General features: G+C 38.8%; 1 protein-coding gene across 7 annotated transcripts in view; it reads right to left on the reverse strand.

The window, feature by feature from the left end:
- PURG (purine rich element binding protein G) overlaps nt 1-16,892 on the reverse strand; it is a 43,334-nt gene that overhangs the window by 26,048 nt on the left and 394 nt on the right. For 3 of the 7 annotated variants that reach the window (XM_090031998.1, XM_090031997.1, XM_090031999.1), the window contains exon 2: nt 15,836-16,675. In XM_090031998.1, the coding sequence (XP_089888124.1) occupies nt 15,836-16,662 (827 nt within the window). In that variant the 5' untranslated portion in view covers nt 16,663-16,675. The other 4 variants (XR_016440170.1, XR_016440169.1, XM_090031996.1 and 1 more) reach the window with 4 other exon arrangements.

Consider the following 16,892-nt stretch of genomic DNA (forward strand, 5'->3'; position numbering starts at 1 on the left):
AGTCTCAATAAGAAGCTATAGTTTCATGAACTACTATAATAGATCATTTTCACAGTGTGGGGACACAATAAGCTTATAATATAACTATATCTCTCTGGCTCTACTGACCTTGCAGGACTTTCTAGATCAATCTTTACTGGAAGATGGTTGCTTATTACTTTCATAATGTGGATCTAAACAAATGCCAACAAACAATGACAATGAATTCAGGGAAGATGTGCCCCACTCCAATGAGCCAAAAATCTTCTGAGAATGTTTTCAACAGGGGGAAGCACAGGCCATCCTCTCAGCATTTGATAGGAATAGTCTAAATGCTGGTTCTAGATTCTGGGTCATGCAATACCACTGTTCTTGACGATAACACTTGTGCTTTTCATACTTTCCTGCCCGGCCAAAAGGTGCAATCATCCTATAACTTCTAAGATAAGATCTCTACAAGCAAGAAACATAAGTAAAATAGACACTAACTAATCTTTTCAGCTGTATAGCTTCTTTCCAACCCTGAAAAAAATGCAGTAGTCTAAATAGAGGCTTAATCCCTTTCTGTTAGGAAAAAAAACTTCATTAAGAATTGAAGCTATCCCATCAGATATGAGTTACACCAAGTTAGATTTCATTAGAATCAGACAAACTGGACAATGGATCAAATTAGATGGGGTGTTGAAGACGGATGGTAAGTTACATGTCAGAAAGCAATACCTGCTGCATTGTATGCATTTGGGTAATTGTTTTAACCTAGAGAATCAGATCCCCAGAAAATGATGTTAATATTAATCATGTGGTTCTGGAAGATTCCTGCCATGGGTCTGTGGTTTAGTATTTATGTGTTTTTCTTTTATTTCTGGATTAGTAACTTTAAAAAACTGAACTGCTCAAAATAGGTACAGCAAAGATTGCAGCAATGCAGGCTTCTCCTGCTACTGCTTTTCTAATGTGTCTCAACTCTGACTTAAATCAAATGAAGCACTTGCCTACTCCTGAGCTTTTGCACTAATTACTTCTGTTACATGTTTATTCTAAAATTGGAATTGCATATGAAAATATTCGGTTGAATGCTGCTGTCGTTCCATGTCTGAACATCCCCCAGTAAAGCTGGCTACAGTCCCTTACTAATAACGCTGTTTACCAAGGCACACTTGTTTTCAGTATGTTTGCTCAGAATTATTATACTTTACTGTGTTACAGTTATATGCAGTCGTAAGTAATCTATGACAATAACCAATTACAGGCTGAAATAATATGTGAAAAAGCCAATAGGCTTGCTTCATTATATAATATTAAGGTGTATTTGCCAACTGGTTCTTGAGTAAACTGCTATAATATAATCCAGTTTCTAGATATTAAAAAATTACCATGCTGTGGTCTAAAAGATCACACACAATTTGTATGAATTGGGAACTGTGGGTAAATCCTACAATATTGTTATCTTCACTTCAAACTGTTTGCTAGTTAAGCATTATAGCCTACAATATCTTGAACTGTTTTGGAATGCCTTATTAACTCTATTAAGGGGGAGAGAGACTGGCTGCCACTAGTGCTGATGGAAGGTAGCCTCACAGGTGGGTATGAAGTGTGGCTTTAAATTAGAAACAGGCTTGATCTTCCATGTACTAACCATTTGATTCACACAGAATGGACTTCTGCAAGGACAAGAGTAAGTCTTTCACAAAAGTCTTAGACTTCAGAAGGGCTAATTTGGATAAACTAAGGCAATTGGTTTAACAGGCCTATTTGATTAAAGAGCTAAGAGATGTTGACAGGGTAGTAGCATGGAACTACTATCTTTTAAGGCAAAAGTACATATCTTGTTGGTGGCTTGTACACGAGACAAGAGGAAAAAATTGGTAGAGAAAGATTACAGACCTGCATGGATGAACTAGAACCTCAAAAAAGCCATCAGAAATAAGCAAAAGATTTACCACAATGGAAAAATAAGATTAATCAGTAAAAAGAAATGTCTTTCTGTGGTTAAGGAATGCTGGAACAGAGTAAGAATAAATGACCAAATCCTTAGTTGAGCTTGACCTTGTGAGGAATAGTAAAACTAACAGAAGTGTGTCCACTATATGCTGGGGGAAGACTGAAGTTCAGAGATAATTTAAGCATGACCCCAAAACTCAACAACTATTTTGCCTTAGTTTTTAACCAGAATGAAGTGGTAACTGAGAATTTTGGTGGTACATCACAGGGCAAGGACAACATGAATATAAGAATTACCATGCCAGAGGTGGCAGAAAAATTTGATTCTTCCTGCTAAAAACATGGGGGACCTGGATAATTTTCATCTGAAATACTGAGCGAATTCCCACATGAAATAGCAACTCCTCCAGCACAGAACTTCATGGAATCTGTCCCTTATGGGATAGCACTCTATGACTAGAAAAATAGCAAATGTAGTGCCCATGTGAAAAAAAAGAAGGCAGGGAGAAAGACTTATCCACCCAATCACAGGTCAGGCCTGCACGGATTGGATTTTTTTGTCATCCTCAGTAGCACAGGGTATGAACCTATTTCTAAGACCTTCTGTACATATATTAACTGCTTCCATGTCTTTGTAGTGGAAGATGATTGCCAGTGCCCTCACCTTCCCTACCTTTACCTGCACTGCATTGTAAGGTGCTCTGGGTATTCTGGATTTTGTTTTGGCTCTAAATGGCAATTCCCTTGGTTATGGCCCCAGATTCCTTTGCCCAACTGGATGGCCTGAGATCAGAGATGTTCTGTAGGTTACTAAAACCATCTATGGGGAAGCACTAATTAAAAAAATGACATTTACACAAATATTTCTGTGGCTAAGCTAGGTTTTAGAAAAAATGGGAAGCCTACATCTAAAAAAGTCTTCTCAAGAATGTTTGCATTTTCCCTATATATTTCTTTGACATTATTATAAAGTATTTCTACTCGACCTTTCTGAGTAAGTTGAAAGAAATGCTGTTGTACTGAAAATAAAATGTATCCAACTAATTTTTCTTTCCATCTAATATTAGGGCCAGGTCCTTTGTAACTGAGATTTTGGAAGGCTAATTACATGATTTTTTTTTTTTTATCTGCATGATGTACACCTGGCTAAAACAAGATTGTGGATACTTTAAGTTCGAGAGCACAAGGACAGTAAGAGCAATTTATCCTGAACTCACGAATATTCAAACAATCTGTTATAAACTATAAATATTATTTTCGTTCATCCTAGTTTAACATTTCAGAACCTAGAATGCCACTTAACATGTCCTCCTTTTTAATAGGATTATACACAGTAATAACTCATCAATAGGCATTCTACAGCAGACCATGCATACAAGAGAGCATAAAATGATTTGATTTCACAAAACATGTTTAAAATGGTATTGTGATCTTTGAACATTGGGGATCCTCAAAATGTTATAGGATGGAAGTAAGTTACAGCATTTGCTTTTGATAATGGCTAGCTTAGGAGCAGGTAGCGAAGAATGAGATTTGGCAGTCAGAGAAAACATATTTTATATTCCTTCTTTTTTAATATGATTGATGAAACTGTGAACCATTATAGATGCTCCCTAACACCTTCCAATATAAAAAGATTATTTTTTGAGAAAACCCTCATACCTTCACTGCCTACCACAAGATTTGAAATTCAGGAGAAGAATAGTGCTTAGGCTAGAGTTTGGCTTTGTCTTTATCTCATGCAGATCCAGTCTGGCTTGGCAGAACTAGAGACTATTAAAAACAAAACAAAACACCAACCCTCCCATCCTTGCAGGAAAATTCTAGCAATATGCTAAGGGAATTGCATACAAAAATCATTAAAATTTGAAGTCAATCTCTCAAAGTCAAGAAGTCCCATCTGATCATGTGTCGCAGGGCACTTAAGTGCCCTGCGCATGAAATGCAAGCAACCAGGGAGAGTCCCTTAGTGGTGAGGAGGGGGAGGCTTGGCTGCCAGTCACCAGGGCAGCACAGGTGCGGGTTGCCAGGACAACCAGAGAATACCAGCTGACGAGAAGGGGCAGGGCTTGACCCTTCTTAAGCCCAGGACTGAGGGCAGAGAGTGAGTTCCCTGCCAGCAGCTGAGGAAGAGGGAGCTCTGCTGGAGTAAGCAGAGCAGAGAAGCCTGATGGCCTGAGCAGCTTCTGCTTGATGATGCTGGGTGGAGGAAAACCTGGTAGGGATATGAATGATGGTTAGGCAGCTGGCTTAAAATTTATGTTGTAGCCCAGGGGCTTGAGTTTTCCGTTTGTAGTTTTATAAGACCAGAGGACCGGGCAAGGTTATAAGGGGTTGGAGGAGGCCTCATGGGGGCTCCACGGTAGCATGGAGACCCAGTGCCAGAGAGGGTGCAGCGTTTAGGGGCGTATTGACCCCAGCCCCAGTGCGGGCAGGATCGCGAGGCAAGGCCCCAGTGCGGGCCACGAGAGTGAGAGGAGCCCCAGTGCAGGGCGTGAGCATGGAGAAAGGCCCCAGTGCAGGGCGTGAGCGCAGGAGGAGTCAGGGAGCACCGTGAGGGCGCAGGCAGACAGTGAGACGAGCCAGAGAGTGTCTGTAAGGGCACGGGCAACGGAGATGACCCATGAGGGCAGGGGCGACTGTGGGATGAGCCAGGGGGTGCCCGTGAGGGCGCCAAGAGGGGAATTGACTAGACAATGTCTGGTACACCTGTGAGGCCTGGGGTGTGATACAGGGGTGGTAGGAGCCACGCGTAGCCCCTGAGGCTTTAGTGCACTGTGTCACCGAAGGCAGAGCACGTACTGGGACATCTCAGGGCACCGTGCCAAAGAGAATAAAAAGGCAACCTCCCTTTAACAATATTAACATCAAAGATGTGGCGGGTGAGATAGTAAGGGTGCATTGAAACCAATTTGGCACGGTAAGGGGCACTAGGGGAGTTCACGGCACCCCTAGGTCCCACCGTCACATCGTGCCTTCTTAATTTTACCTTCTGCATGTGCACAGTATTTAACTGCCTTATCTCATGCTATTTCTTCCCTCCAGAGAAGTCTTGCCTCAGTCAACATGCAGTATTGATGTTACTCTAGGAATGACTTGGCTATTTTACTTTACTTTTTTGTTCATCATATTTGAGCAAAACTCTGGCTTGCATCCACAGAAGCTTCTCAAGCAAATCCCAGGATGTCATCCTCCTGCTGTACTCGGCCTTGGTGAGGCTGCAGCTGGAGTACTGAATACAATTCTGGGCTCCACAATTTAAAAAGGACGTGGAAAAACTTGAGTGAGTTCAGAGAAGAGCCATGTTTATGATCAGCCGGCAGGAGAACAGGCCCTATGATGAGAGGCTGAGAGTCATGGGACCCTGAAGAGCGCAGGCTTGGGGGGAGGGAGGGGAGAACGGGACGGGGGACCTGGTGGCTGCCTATAAGTATATAAGGGGTGTGCATCAGGGCTTGGGGGAATGCCTGTTCATCAGACTGCCTCAAGGGATGACAAGGTCAAACAGTCACAAACTCCTCCAAGACCGTTTCAGGCTGGACATAAGGAAAAGCTTCTTTACTATCCGAGCCCCCAAGGCCTGGAATAGACTTCTTTCAGAGGTGGTACAAGCACCTACTCTGGACTCTTCTAAGAAACACTGGATGTCTATCTTGCTGGGATCCTTTGAACCTAGCTGACTTCCTGCCCCTGGGGCAGGGGGCTGGGCTCCTAAGTCCCTTCCAGCCCTAATGTCTATGAAATCTATGAAATTCCATGTACAACTCTATTTTACTGCACAGTATGCAAATCTTTCACCAAATATAGATTTAATAATGTTCTTATGACATTTTTGCCAATGATTATCAGTATCTGGGTGCTTTATAAGCATTAATGAAACTTATTTTCATCAAAACCCTGTGAGTTAGGGAGGTACTATTTTACATAACAGAGGCACAGGGAATGAAAAGTAAAAATTGTCAAGTACTTATGGATTTCTCACAGTACTTTGCATTACATTGCACTTTATATGTTCAAAGCATCCAATGACTTCAGTTCAGCAAATTAGGCCCTGCAGAACCAAGATGGGGATGCAGAAAATAAGGAACACATAATTAGCAAGCTCCCGTGAAAATTTTTTCTTAAGTAGTTTTTTCAACATCATACTCAGAAGTCTGTAGAAGAAGCAAGTATAGAATTAATTTCTCTAAGAGACCATTGTTTTTTTAAGTGCAATCTATGCTTTGTTTACTGGACAACAGTCAGCTTTTGCAACAAGCACCAGGGAGCTACAGATGACAATCTTCTTCATGAAAGAACCTGATTCATTCTCGTATATTCATTAGCTAGCCAGTAGAGTGAATGAAGCAAGGGTCATGTGGACGATGGCCTCTCCTTACATGATCACATACTATCACAATACACATGGGAAGATGGGGGCAACTGCATAAGGCGATCTTAATTCATATTTTAACTTTGGACTACTTGACTTTGCAATTTTTATTTTTTGGGGGGAGTCGGTAATATTCTAAACAGTCTGAAAAACAAATTGGAACTCCCTGCTACACAAAATTTGCATCACTTGGAACTTTATTGCCCTCTACATGTCTCCTCATCAGGAATAGAAGTTTAAAGTCTACTACACTAGTCTCTGCCTCTAAGGCTAGCAGAATAAGTACTTTTTGTAGTAGACTGTCATCTTTGTGGGCCAGCTTTGAAGATGGATGAGGTGCATATACTTTGTCAGTAGTTTTCACTGCTGACATGCTGAGACTCAGGACTCCTGAGACAAGGTTCTTAGGGTAAATCTGATATATTTTATTAGGCCAACTCAAATAGCTGGAAAAATTCTTGTTAGCAAGCGTTTGGGTTTAAATGCCCTTCATTAGGTTGAGGAACCATCTGCAGTTGGTATGCGCTCTACCTGGATGGAATGAATAGTAAAGCCAGAGGCTGGTATGCATGCAAGAAAGCCAGTCTGTGAGGATGTAAAGTGAGGAGTCAGTGGGTGAGAAACAGGCTGCGGGGGGGATGAATGTACCAGGTAAATAGTAGATAGGTTTCCTGCTACATTCATCCCCAGCCTGTCTCTCATCCAGTGACTCCTCAATTTACATCTTCACTGACAAGCTTTCTTGCATGCATGCCAGCTTCTTTACTATTCATTCCATACAGGAAGAGCACATACCAATTGCAGATGCTTCCTCAGCCTGATGAATGGTATTTAAACCTGAAAGCTTGCTAGGAAGAATTCTTCCAACTATTTGATTTGATCTAATAAAAGATATCAGATTTATCCTAAGAACCTTGTTTGCCTCTGTCCTTAGACCAACACAGCTACAGTCTACACCCCTGTAACATGGAAGGACTCCTGAGATACATTCTAGATTCTGGCATTAAGTGTTCGCTAGTGGTTACAGGATATTCTGTACCTGTTCAGCTCCTTTTCTCATGGGTATGGGTAGTTATTAATCCCTGTGCTCCTATCCTTCTCATACCACTGAAGGAAGCTTTCACCCCTGTCCCTATTTGCTTCTGTTTCTCCACCTTCTTTGACAGCTCCTCTCTTTCTCCTACCATGTTCCTATATAAAAGGATCCACTACAAATATAACTGGAGAGGTATCTCCAGGACTTTGAGGTTGATCAATAACATTTATTCCAGGTATTGTTTTATATTATAATAAAATAGTTTTGGAGATTCAATTGTACATCATTTTGAGTTTAAGTTTTTTGTTTTTACATTAACATCAAATATGTTGATATTGCTTGATGAATCAGGCTGTTTATTACATACTGAATACATTTAAGAAATCAAAAGTTGTTCTTACTACAATTTACACATAATATATCCTGTTGCTAAAAGGAAAAATCCCAATTACTTCATGTCTGCTCACAGAGAGACCACTGACACTTATCATGGGGTAAAAGAAACCTCACAGCTAAATGTTTAAGAACAACTATTTTTTTTAATATAGGCTAATCAGTATAGGCTGAATCAATTTTAAATTATCCAGATTAAAAAGGCACTTAAGCCATGTGATATTCCTCTGCCACGGGGTGAATTTTCCCCATAATGATCAAGAAATCAATTTAATTGAACATATTTAATAGCAACTCAAATACAAATTCTAATACCCATGATTATCCTGCTTCAAAAAATTACAACTAAGTGCCACATAAGGGATTTAATATATTTTTTAAACATATACTGTATATCCACAAAGAGTTTAAAGGTTTCATAACTCACAGTTCCCATCTTAAGTGTTTGAGGGATCGGACTGTCAAAAACAAAGAGGAATAAGAACACTATTATAAGTAGCATTATTGCACAGTTTAGGAAGCTAAGTTATGGATCAGAATCCCACTATATTATCAGATTTAAAAACACAGATCAACAGACTAAACAGGAAAGGGCATAAAGATAGGAAATAAAAATTACTGAACCCTCTTCCCCCCTAAAATGTAATATAAATTTAAAAATACCCTAGAGCTTTGGTCATAAGTTAAAATAATTAGAACCAGGTAAAATAACAACTGTATTAATCACTGGAATGCCACAATTACATCAACATAACTTCAATTGATGCTTTGACGTTTCTAGAAGAAAACCACTGTTATCGATGTCCTCTGAGGCTTTTGTTAGCATTTTTAAAAAATTTAGAACCCCTAGGGATTCAATGAGGCACACACTCTCACGTGGAAAAAGTGATATTTTAAACATAGTACACCAAAAGCATTTTCTTATCTCTCTATTACACCTGAAACCATGACTGATTGGTTCCCTAGCTGGGCACTGAAGGTCTTTGCTACGATCATGAAATGAGCATGGACGGCTATCACCCATGGGATGTTTGGATTGTATGCAAGCCTTCAGCAGATCTGCAAGTGGGAAACTGGGCTGCATATGCAGTTACATGTGCAGATTAATGCACCAGTCCACAGTGAGGACACAAAACTTGTTATTTCAAATCCATTTTAGTTTAATCAAGTAGTTTAATAAGGAACCATAGTGTGCCACTTGGATTACCCTGGTGGACTGCATGTGGTTTGTGTGTTGTGCACCACTGAATTAAGGTGGCTATTTCAGGCTATTTTAGAAGTTGCCCTATTTCACTAACTGAAATTTTGTTAGAAATGTACACTTCTAGCTACTTCTTAGCTATTCTGTTTTGCATGCTGCTAAAATATGCTTAATTTGCTTGTGAACTGATCAAGTTACCCCTAGCTATCATGCAACACATGGCACTCTAGGAAGCCATGACAATTTCTTAGGTCTTTACCTTTCAAAATATAAAGTTTCTCACATACAATACAGGTACTGTACTGATCTCAGGTGTGGTATATTTTTGGGAAAAGTTGTTTGGTTAAAGTAAAAACTGCTAATCCCATAATATGTAATAGGCTGTCAACAATATTTAGAACTTCCTCACATTTCAAAGACCTGCTGGGCTAAAGAAATTCTGATTCCAAATTTCCAAAATGCCTAATTCTAAAAGTGGACTATTTCCAAACACAAAGCTTTTATTCTGTAACCAGGACAGAATCCAACCATTCTTACAAAAGATTCTACCACTATAAACAAAGTCACCAACTAGAAATTCATAGTGTTGAAAGACTTCTAAAAGATAAACTACAAGCATTTACTATATAAAGAAAAATCAATAACCTTTACAAGAACTGCATTCAGGTATGGGTTCATTTCTACAAATAAAAGCAATATAATGGATGAATCTTATGCTACTTTCAGATAACCATTCTTGCTTTTCACTTTGTAGCAGTACAATAAAAACTTAATGACTCCAGCTGAAAATGAAAGTACAATGGGTCAACGTAAGAGACATATAACTTGTTTACATTATTAATGCCATTACATTACATTAATAATGTAAAAAGTTATATCAATTACTGAACTGAGAATATACAGTGTAGCTATACCTACAGACAAAGGCTTCTGAACTCAAAAATATAACTTGTTGATACTGAAAAACCTACCTGTATAAGGAAACTGGCCCAGTCCTGTTTCCATTGAAATAACTGGCAGAACTCCAACTCACTTCAGTGGAACTAGGGTCCAAGTCTGAAACCTACAGCATTACTAACAAAGATAAATTACACTTTGTAAACTCTATCCTATAATCCTTACCTCACACAAATACTCCAATAGAATTACTTTCAGCAAAGATTGCAGGACTGTGACTTCAGTTGCATTTCAAAACGTGAATCTGCCCATCCAGGTATTTGATACATATACTATTATAAATACATGCACACAAGTACTTGATCTATAACTACATTGCTATAATCATTCAAGGATTTCTGTTTATAGTATTAATGTACTTTTGTACAAAAGCACAATGGCTGGAATGTTAAGTGTTAACTACATTTTCAGACTATTTTAATGGAAAAAAACTATTTTAAACCTAAATCATCATGGAAGGATAGAGGAAAGAAAAGGTGATTTTTTTAAAGCCATGACACACAGAAGAAACAATTAAATTTTTTCACCTTGGAAGATGTAGCATAGAAAATAAAATGCAAAGTGTATAATATTTTTAGGAATTATTTTGTAAATGGTGTATATAATTGTATTTACAGCAAACAGATATGTACCACTACAGTGGGACTATAACCTTTGCTTTGTAACTCATTTTCCACACTGTGAAAACATCCCACAATCAAATTAAACAGAAAAATAAATTCATTTCCATTGTACAATTACTACACTTTTGGTTAAAAGGGTTGTCAGTCACCTGAATAACAATCTTCCTAACTATTACTAACTCTTTAATTTGCCTCTGAAGAATGATGCAGACTTCAGACTAAAATATGATTAGCAGAAAAAAGTATGTTAAATTTGTTCATGGTAATTTGTTTGTATGAAGATCAGTTTTCAATTCTTCTAGCAGTGTATTTGGGATTTCATGATTATTTTACATAAAGATTTGGAGCATTTGGGGTTTAAATATAGACTTAAAGCACTATGGCAACCCGCAGAAAATTTCTATAAGTAATTGCCAGTAAAGTATAAAACTTTATTTCTCATGAAAGATACCTTGAAATAAAGTTGTTACCTTACTTTTTTCTACTATTTTTTCATATCAGATTTCTTATCTCTTCCCACCCCACCAAATCCAAATAAATTAAATGAAAACATTTAAATGCAGAAACATTACATAACATATATAACAGCTCCCAGTGAAATAAAGCATTTATCAAAGCTGTGGTTGTGGCAGAAGTTACTTTTTATGCCCCATCCTTAAAAAGTATTGTGTATTTCAGATAAATAGATTATTTCTCCATGAGCTATTGTGTAAGTACAATATACACAGATGAACATACTGAGTATAATTATATGTAAATATGGATTTATACATGTTAAATACAAATATGAAACACTTACGATGAAAAATAGATTAATTTCTTTCTGGCTAAAGTATCCAGTTTTCAAGCCGTGATACTCAGCATTCTTAAACTTTGAAGCATTACAGCATATTTCCACTCTCTTAGATGCAATAGTGAGGTTATTGCTTCTGCAAGTCCATAATCTAAACCTTCCTTTAAGGACTTTCTGTTACTTTCTTTGTATTTTAGAAATTTGATAATCTATTTGATCACAACTGGCACGATGTCCTATGCTGGTGATCCTTACCATTCCAATACAGAAATCTTTACAAGTCCCCTGTAACACTTTTGCTAACAACATATTACATTTGTACTTTAACTAGAGCGAAAGCTTACACACTTGGGACTGGACTCAATACAAACTATTCAGTTTCAACACTGCAGAAGCCCATAAAATCTTTCCATGCCAAATAACTATTCTGGGACTGCATGGGCATCTCTGGATGCGGTGAAGAAAGCCAAGAAAGATGCCATTACTGAACCCAGCTCTAAAAAGTTTATAAACACATGTCCTTAAATCAAGTATAAATGTTTGGGGCCTGATTTGCAGAAATGCTGAATAACCACAAATTCAAAGTCAGTCAGTGGGAGTTGTGGTATTTAGCACATCTGAAAAGAAGCCAGGCTTTTTGGAAGGATTTTTAATATAAATGTCTATCCTCTGATATACCAGTGTAACTGGATCAAATGATTTGGGTAGGTCTCTGAAAGACATGTGCATGCAGGAGACCACTCTTTTCAGAATTAGACTGTGTTTACTGAATCACATCCTACCAGACTAGTAGCAGAAATGTGCTCCTATTATTTACAAAGTATAAAGTGCATTATGATTTAATTATAGAACTGACAGATTTTCTGCCTGGACCATACAACTTTGAAATAGAGGTGAGGGCTTTATGTAAAATTCTCTCATGAGAACCTATTAATTCAAGAGGTTCAGACTGATGTTCTTCACCCTGTCCTCCTAGAATTGTTTTTGGCCATTCTCTTTAGTGCAAATAAGCTTGTGTTTTTATCAAGTTTAAGGGACATGGCAGTTTTTCGGCTTAAAGAATGAAGATTTAAAATGCATCAGGAATTCAGTATTCCTCTGCATAATGATAGGCCCTTCTGCACATAAGCAGCATGTTATTGCTGCTCTCAAAAGCTGGGAATACACTGCCAAAATAATGAGGAACCCGTTTAGAAATTTAATCGCTTTAAGCTTGCATTGCTACATTTCCAGTTCGCTGTATTACCTTGAAATAGAAGTTCTGCAAACATCAGTGCTTTACATTGCTGTGGAAAACTAGTAGCTAGTGCTTACCCATCAATAACTAGCTACTAACATTAAGGCTCGGGTTTCATCTTAGATACTCAGGTGGGAGAATAAGTGCAATAGCTGATTTTACAAAGTAGAAGGCAGCGCCTGCCTGTGTGTCAAAACTGAGAATTGAGCCCTATTTAGTAACCAGCAAATGCTGAATTCCTTGGGTAATATTTAAAACAAGCTAATTTCTTTTTGAACTCCAATAAATGAATACAGGAAGTAAAATTAAGAAGCAATGGTGCAGAGTGACACTGGTCTGCATCTAAACTGGAACACTTCTAAAACCCAAGATGCAGTGTAACTGTAATTGTTTATACAATAATTAAAATGGCAACCTGATACTAAGAAGCAACACTACATTGCATTTTTTTTGTTTTTTGTTTAAATCTGTGAAGAAAATTTATCTTTTTAAATTACTTGTTCAAGGAAACTATTCTCTCCTTTAAGAGGAAAGGAGCACATGGAATGCAAACTTATGGGCATTAAACATATTAGCCAAAGGAGATTTAAACATTGACTGATGAAAACATAACTTTAAACTGGAAGATCTTGAATGTACAGGGGAAAATGCCACACACAAAGAGAAGGTATGTGTATGGGGGAGGAGGAAGGAGAGTAAAGGGGAGACCGGGATGGTGGGGAAAGGGGGAGCATAAAAGGTTCCTACATTCATAGCTCCAGGTGGTTGGAATATTTGACAATGTCATCATTACTCCAGGCACTGTGATGGGCAGCAGCAATCAGTGATACAATATCTCATGCATCAGTTAATCTTTCACTAAATTCTATAATCAAACCAAGAATAGAACAGAAGGCTACTTGATACCATTTTTTACCTCCTTAAAACTTTTTTTCTCTATGGAATATGAACCAGCATCCCCAAGATTAAGAAAAAATTATAAACCTTAATTGATTTGTCATATTGCCAGATGGCCTACTAACAATTAAGTAACTGAATAAGGAAACACTGATTTTGATTAGAGAATATATGAAACAGCAATCTATGCATTCATTTATGGTATTTTTGGCACAAAGCCAACTACTTATTAGGCATAACTGTTACATAAGGGGGAATCACCTAAAACAGTTAAATTAACTTCCTTATGTCTATTGTTTTCCATCACAACTATAACATTTTCATAACGGTTCTTTGGTGACTTTGGTGCAAATTCATTTTTAATTAAGCCAGACAAATTATTTTTAGCACTCAAACTAAAATTCAGATTACTTGCTCAATCCACTCAGTCCCCACACACAGGCCTCTTTGAAGTTAGTGGTGTGGGAGATCAAAGATATGATGCGGCATTGGAATTTATTGAATTTGCTTCATATTGTGTAGGTGTATTAAAGTAAGACTTAACAAACATCTTGATGGCAGATAAATATGTTTCTGGGCAGTCCAATATATGTTTGGATTAAAAGATAGGTGGCTAATATACATGCTGGGGCAACTGATAAAAAAGGCTGATTTGTGTAATAGTAAGTTTCCCTACCTTTATGGAACATATTTTAAAACACTTAAAAAAAAGGCAGGGAACATAGACAGATGCAATACAGAAAGAACTCACTGCCCAATCTGACTCCTACTGACTTCTGTGGGACAGAAACTGGCTCTCCTGGTTGAAAAGTTCCTTGTAACAATTTTCTTGATTTAAGGATAGAATATTCAAAATGCTATCCATTTCCCCTTTTCTAACTTCATACTCCTGAAGCACTGTCTCCCTCTAAGAATCCCACAGTATTACAAGAGACTTTATTACAGACATAAGAGTCCATGAGCAAGAATGAAATAGCCAGATCATAGCTCCAATTTACCACAGTGAGGAGGCAGTGTGTGTGTGGTTGACTGGAAGCATGATATTATCTTGAACTATTAAAACACAAACTATTACTAAAGCTATTACTTATCAAGAAAATGAAAAACACTAAAAGCTTTAGCCATGGCATTGCAAATATGCTACCAATAAATATGAAAATTAAATGATGCACCAAATCCCCCATAAGGTCTCTCTCTAAGTGTAAGAAAACCCCCACCCCCAAAAGTTATCCTAATACGTTTAACATTACATAAGTGCTATGATTACATTTGGGAGAAAACCCTGGAATCTCAATCACAACAATCATCCAACCACCAGAATGCCCACCTCTCAGCTGCTTCCTGGAGCCCCAGAACACCACCAATACAAAAATATTTTTTGAAATTTTGAGAAATGCATTAAAAAAATTCTCACCCTTATATAATATCACAGATAGATGAAAAACTGATCATTATTAATTTTCATTAAATTTGGAATAACCAATCAGAGCTCAAGAACACATTTGCTATTCTGTGGCATTCAAATAATTTGGTTATCACAAAATTTTGGAATTAAAAAATTAATATTCCACTCTTTATTAGTACATTATAAAGGTTTGGTCTGCTATCGAGATTTTTCCCCTTAAGAATATAGTTTAAAATTCAGTAACCAATCAACAGATACCGATTTAAAATTTCTACTTTTCCTTACACACAAGTAGATAAAATTCATATAAAGTCAATTTGGGAGTTAAATGCCCTGTAGTTAAGTGTTTCAGATTTTAACTTGTTATGGACAACATTTATTTCTGGAAAACCTGTCATAAGCAGGAACTGATACTTTTCAGCCTAAGATGCATTTGTTTTGTTTTGTTGGGTTTTTTTGTATCATGTTCTACTGCAACACAAGCCTTACCTAGACTATATAAAGGTCAGAATGTCAGATTTTTGTGCTGATACGCATACTTCCATAGTCTTCGACAATTGAAGCAGCTGACTCATAGATTTTGGAGGCTGGTATTCCCATAAGAATTTCAGAGATGTGTTGGGTATAATTTAATGTGATAACCAGACTCCTGAAGTATGTACTGGAGTTATTACTAATAAATGGGAAAGGACTTACGAAAAAGAAGAGAGACTTCTTCAAACTATTACACATCAGTACCTCTATAGCCAATTTATAGTTTTCTGTATTGCCTTTCGGCCAGTTGAAATGCACTCAATGCACTCTACTCGAGACCCTCTTGCTCTTCACCACTGTCCCCTCTGACATCCATTCTTTTTTCCTTATGGCTGTTGTAAATTCTCCTCATCTCTTCTTCATACTTGATAAAATTTTCCCCAAACCTTGTCCATGCTTTGTAAGGGACAGTGATGGTGTTACGGTAAGGTGGTCTCACCTCACTTACCTTCAAAAAAATGCCATACCTGTTGGATCCCACATCAAAATAGAATCGCTTGTTGTCCACCCTGAAGGAAGTCCCCTCTGGAAGTTCAGGGGGCTCATCACCCCCACTTCTTCGTTCTTCTATATCCCCCTCACCATACTCTTCAATTAGCTGGACCAAAGCATCCCTGAATTCAATCATCCCTTGTGCTGGAAGGACAATAGTCTGCTCCTGTCCCAAACTGTGGCCAAAATAGCCTATCATGCCAGGTCCTCTGATCATGGTTTGTCTAATCCTTAAGAAGCGCCCACGCTGATTCTCCTTTAGATCTAAGTAATATTTTCTGTTGTCTCTTTCTATGTACTCAGTTTTCAGGACACTATGGGGATGTTCTTCAGATCCAACAGATGCGGGAGGGGAAGGTGGATGATGCGGCTGCCGCCTCCTCAGATCCTGCTCTTTGCCATTACTGTGCTCATGTCTATGACTATGGCTGCCTTTTAGGCCCAAATGGGCATAGTGTTCAATGAAATTGCCCAGGCAATCCTTCAGCTCAGCTGCCACGGACAAGGAGAGAGTCAGTTTACTTTTCCTGATGTTGTCTTGCCTGCCCCTTCCTATCCAGACCTCCGCTATCTTCAGGAAGCGCCCTCGGGAGCTCTGCTTCACATCCAGGTAAAATCGCTTTTTCTGGATGTCCACTCTCTTGGAGGCCAACTCCTGGATCTCCATGCAGCCCCCTGGAGAGGAGGCTGAGTACTGATACTGCTGCTGAGACTGGGAGTACACACTCCTGTGCAGGCCAGAGCCTCCCAGGCTCCTTCCTCCTCCTCCTCCTCCTCCTCCTCCTCCTCTCCCCTTCTCCATCTTTACCAGTCAGCTGGAAATGACACACACCAGAGACACAGACCATCACATCGGTAGTGGGGCCTGCTCTGCTTCTCAGCCGCCCCAGGGGGATGGATGCTTCCCTCCCTGCCGCCCTCCCGCTGGGCAGAGCACGCAGTAGCGGCACCCGGCGGGGCCCACGGCCTCCCCCCTGGACCATCGCAAACTTCCCCCACAAGGCCCGGCCAGCGGCCTCCCCGCAGCCGCCC

The sequence above is a fragment of the Crocodylus siamensis genome, chromosome 2 (assembly GCF_052110815.1).
Source record: "Crocodylus siamensis isolate JL-2025a chromosome 2, ASM5211081v1, whole genome shotgun sequence".
NCBI classification, from domain to species: Eukaryota; Metazoa; Chordata; order Crocodylia; family Crocodylidae; genus Crocodylus; species Crocodylus siamensis.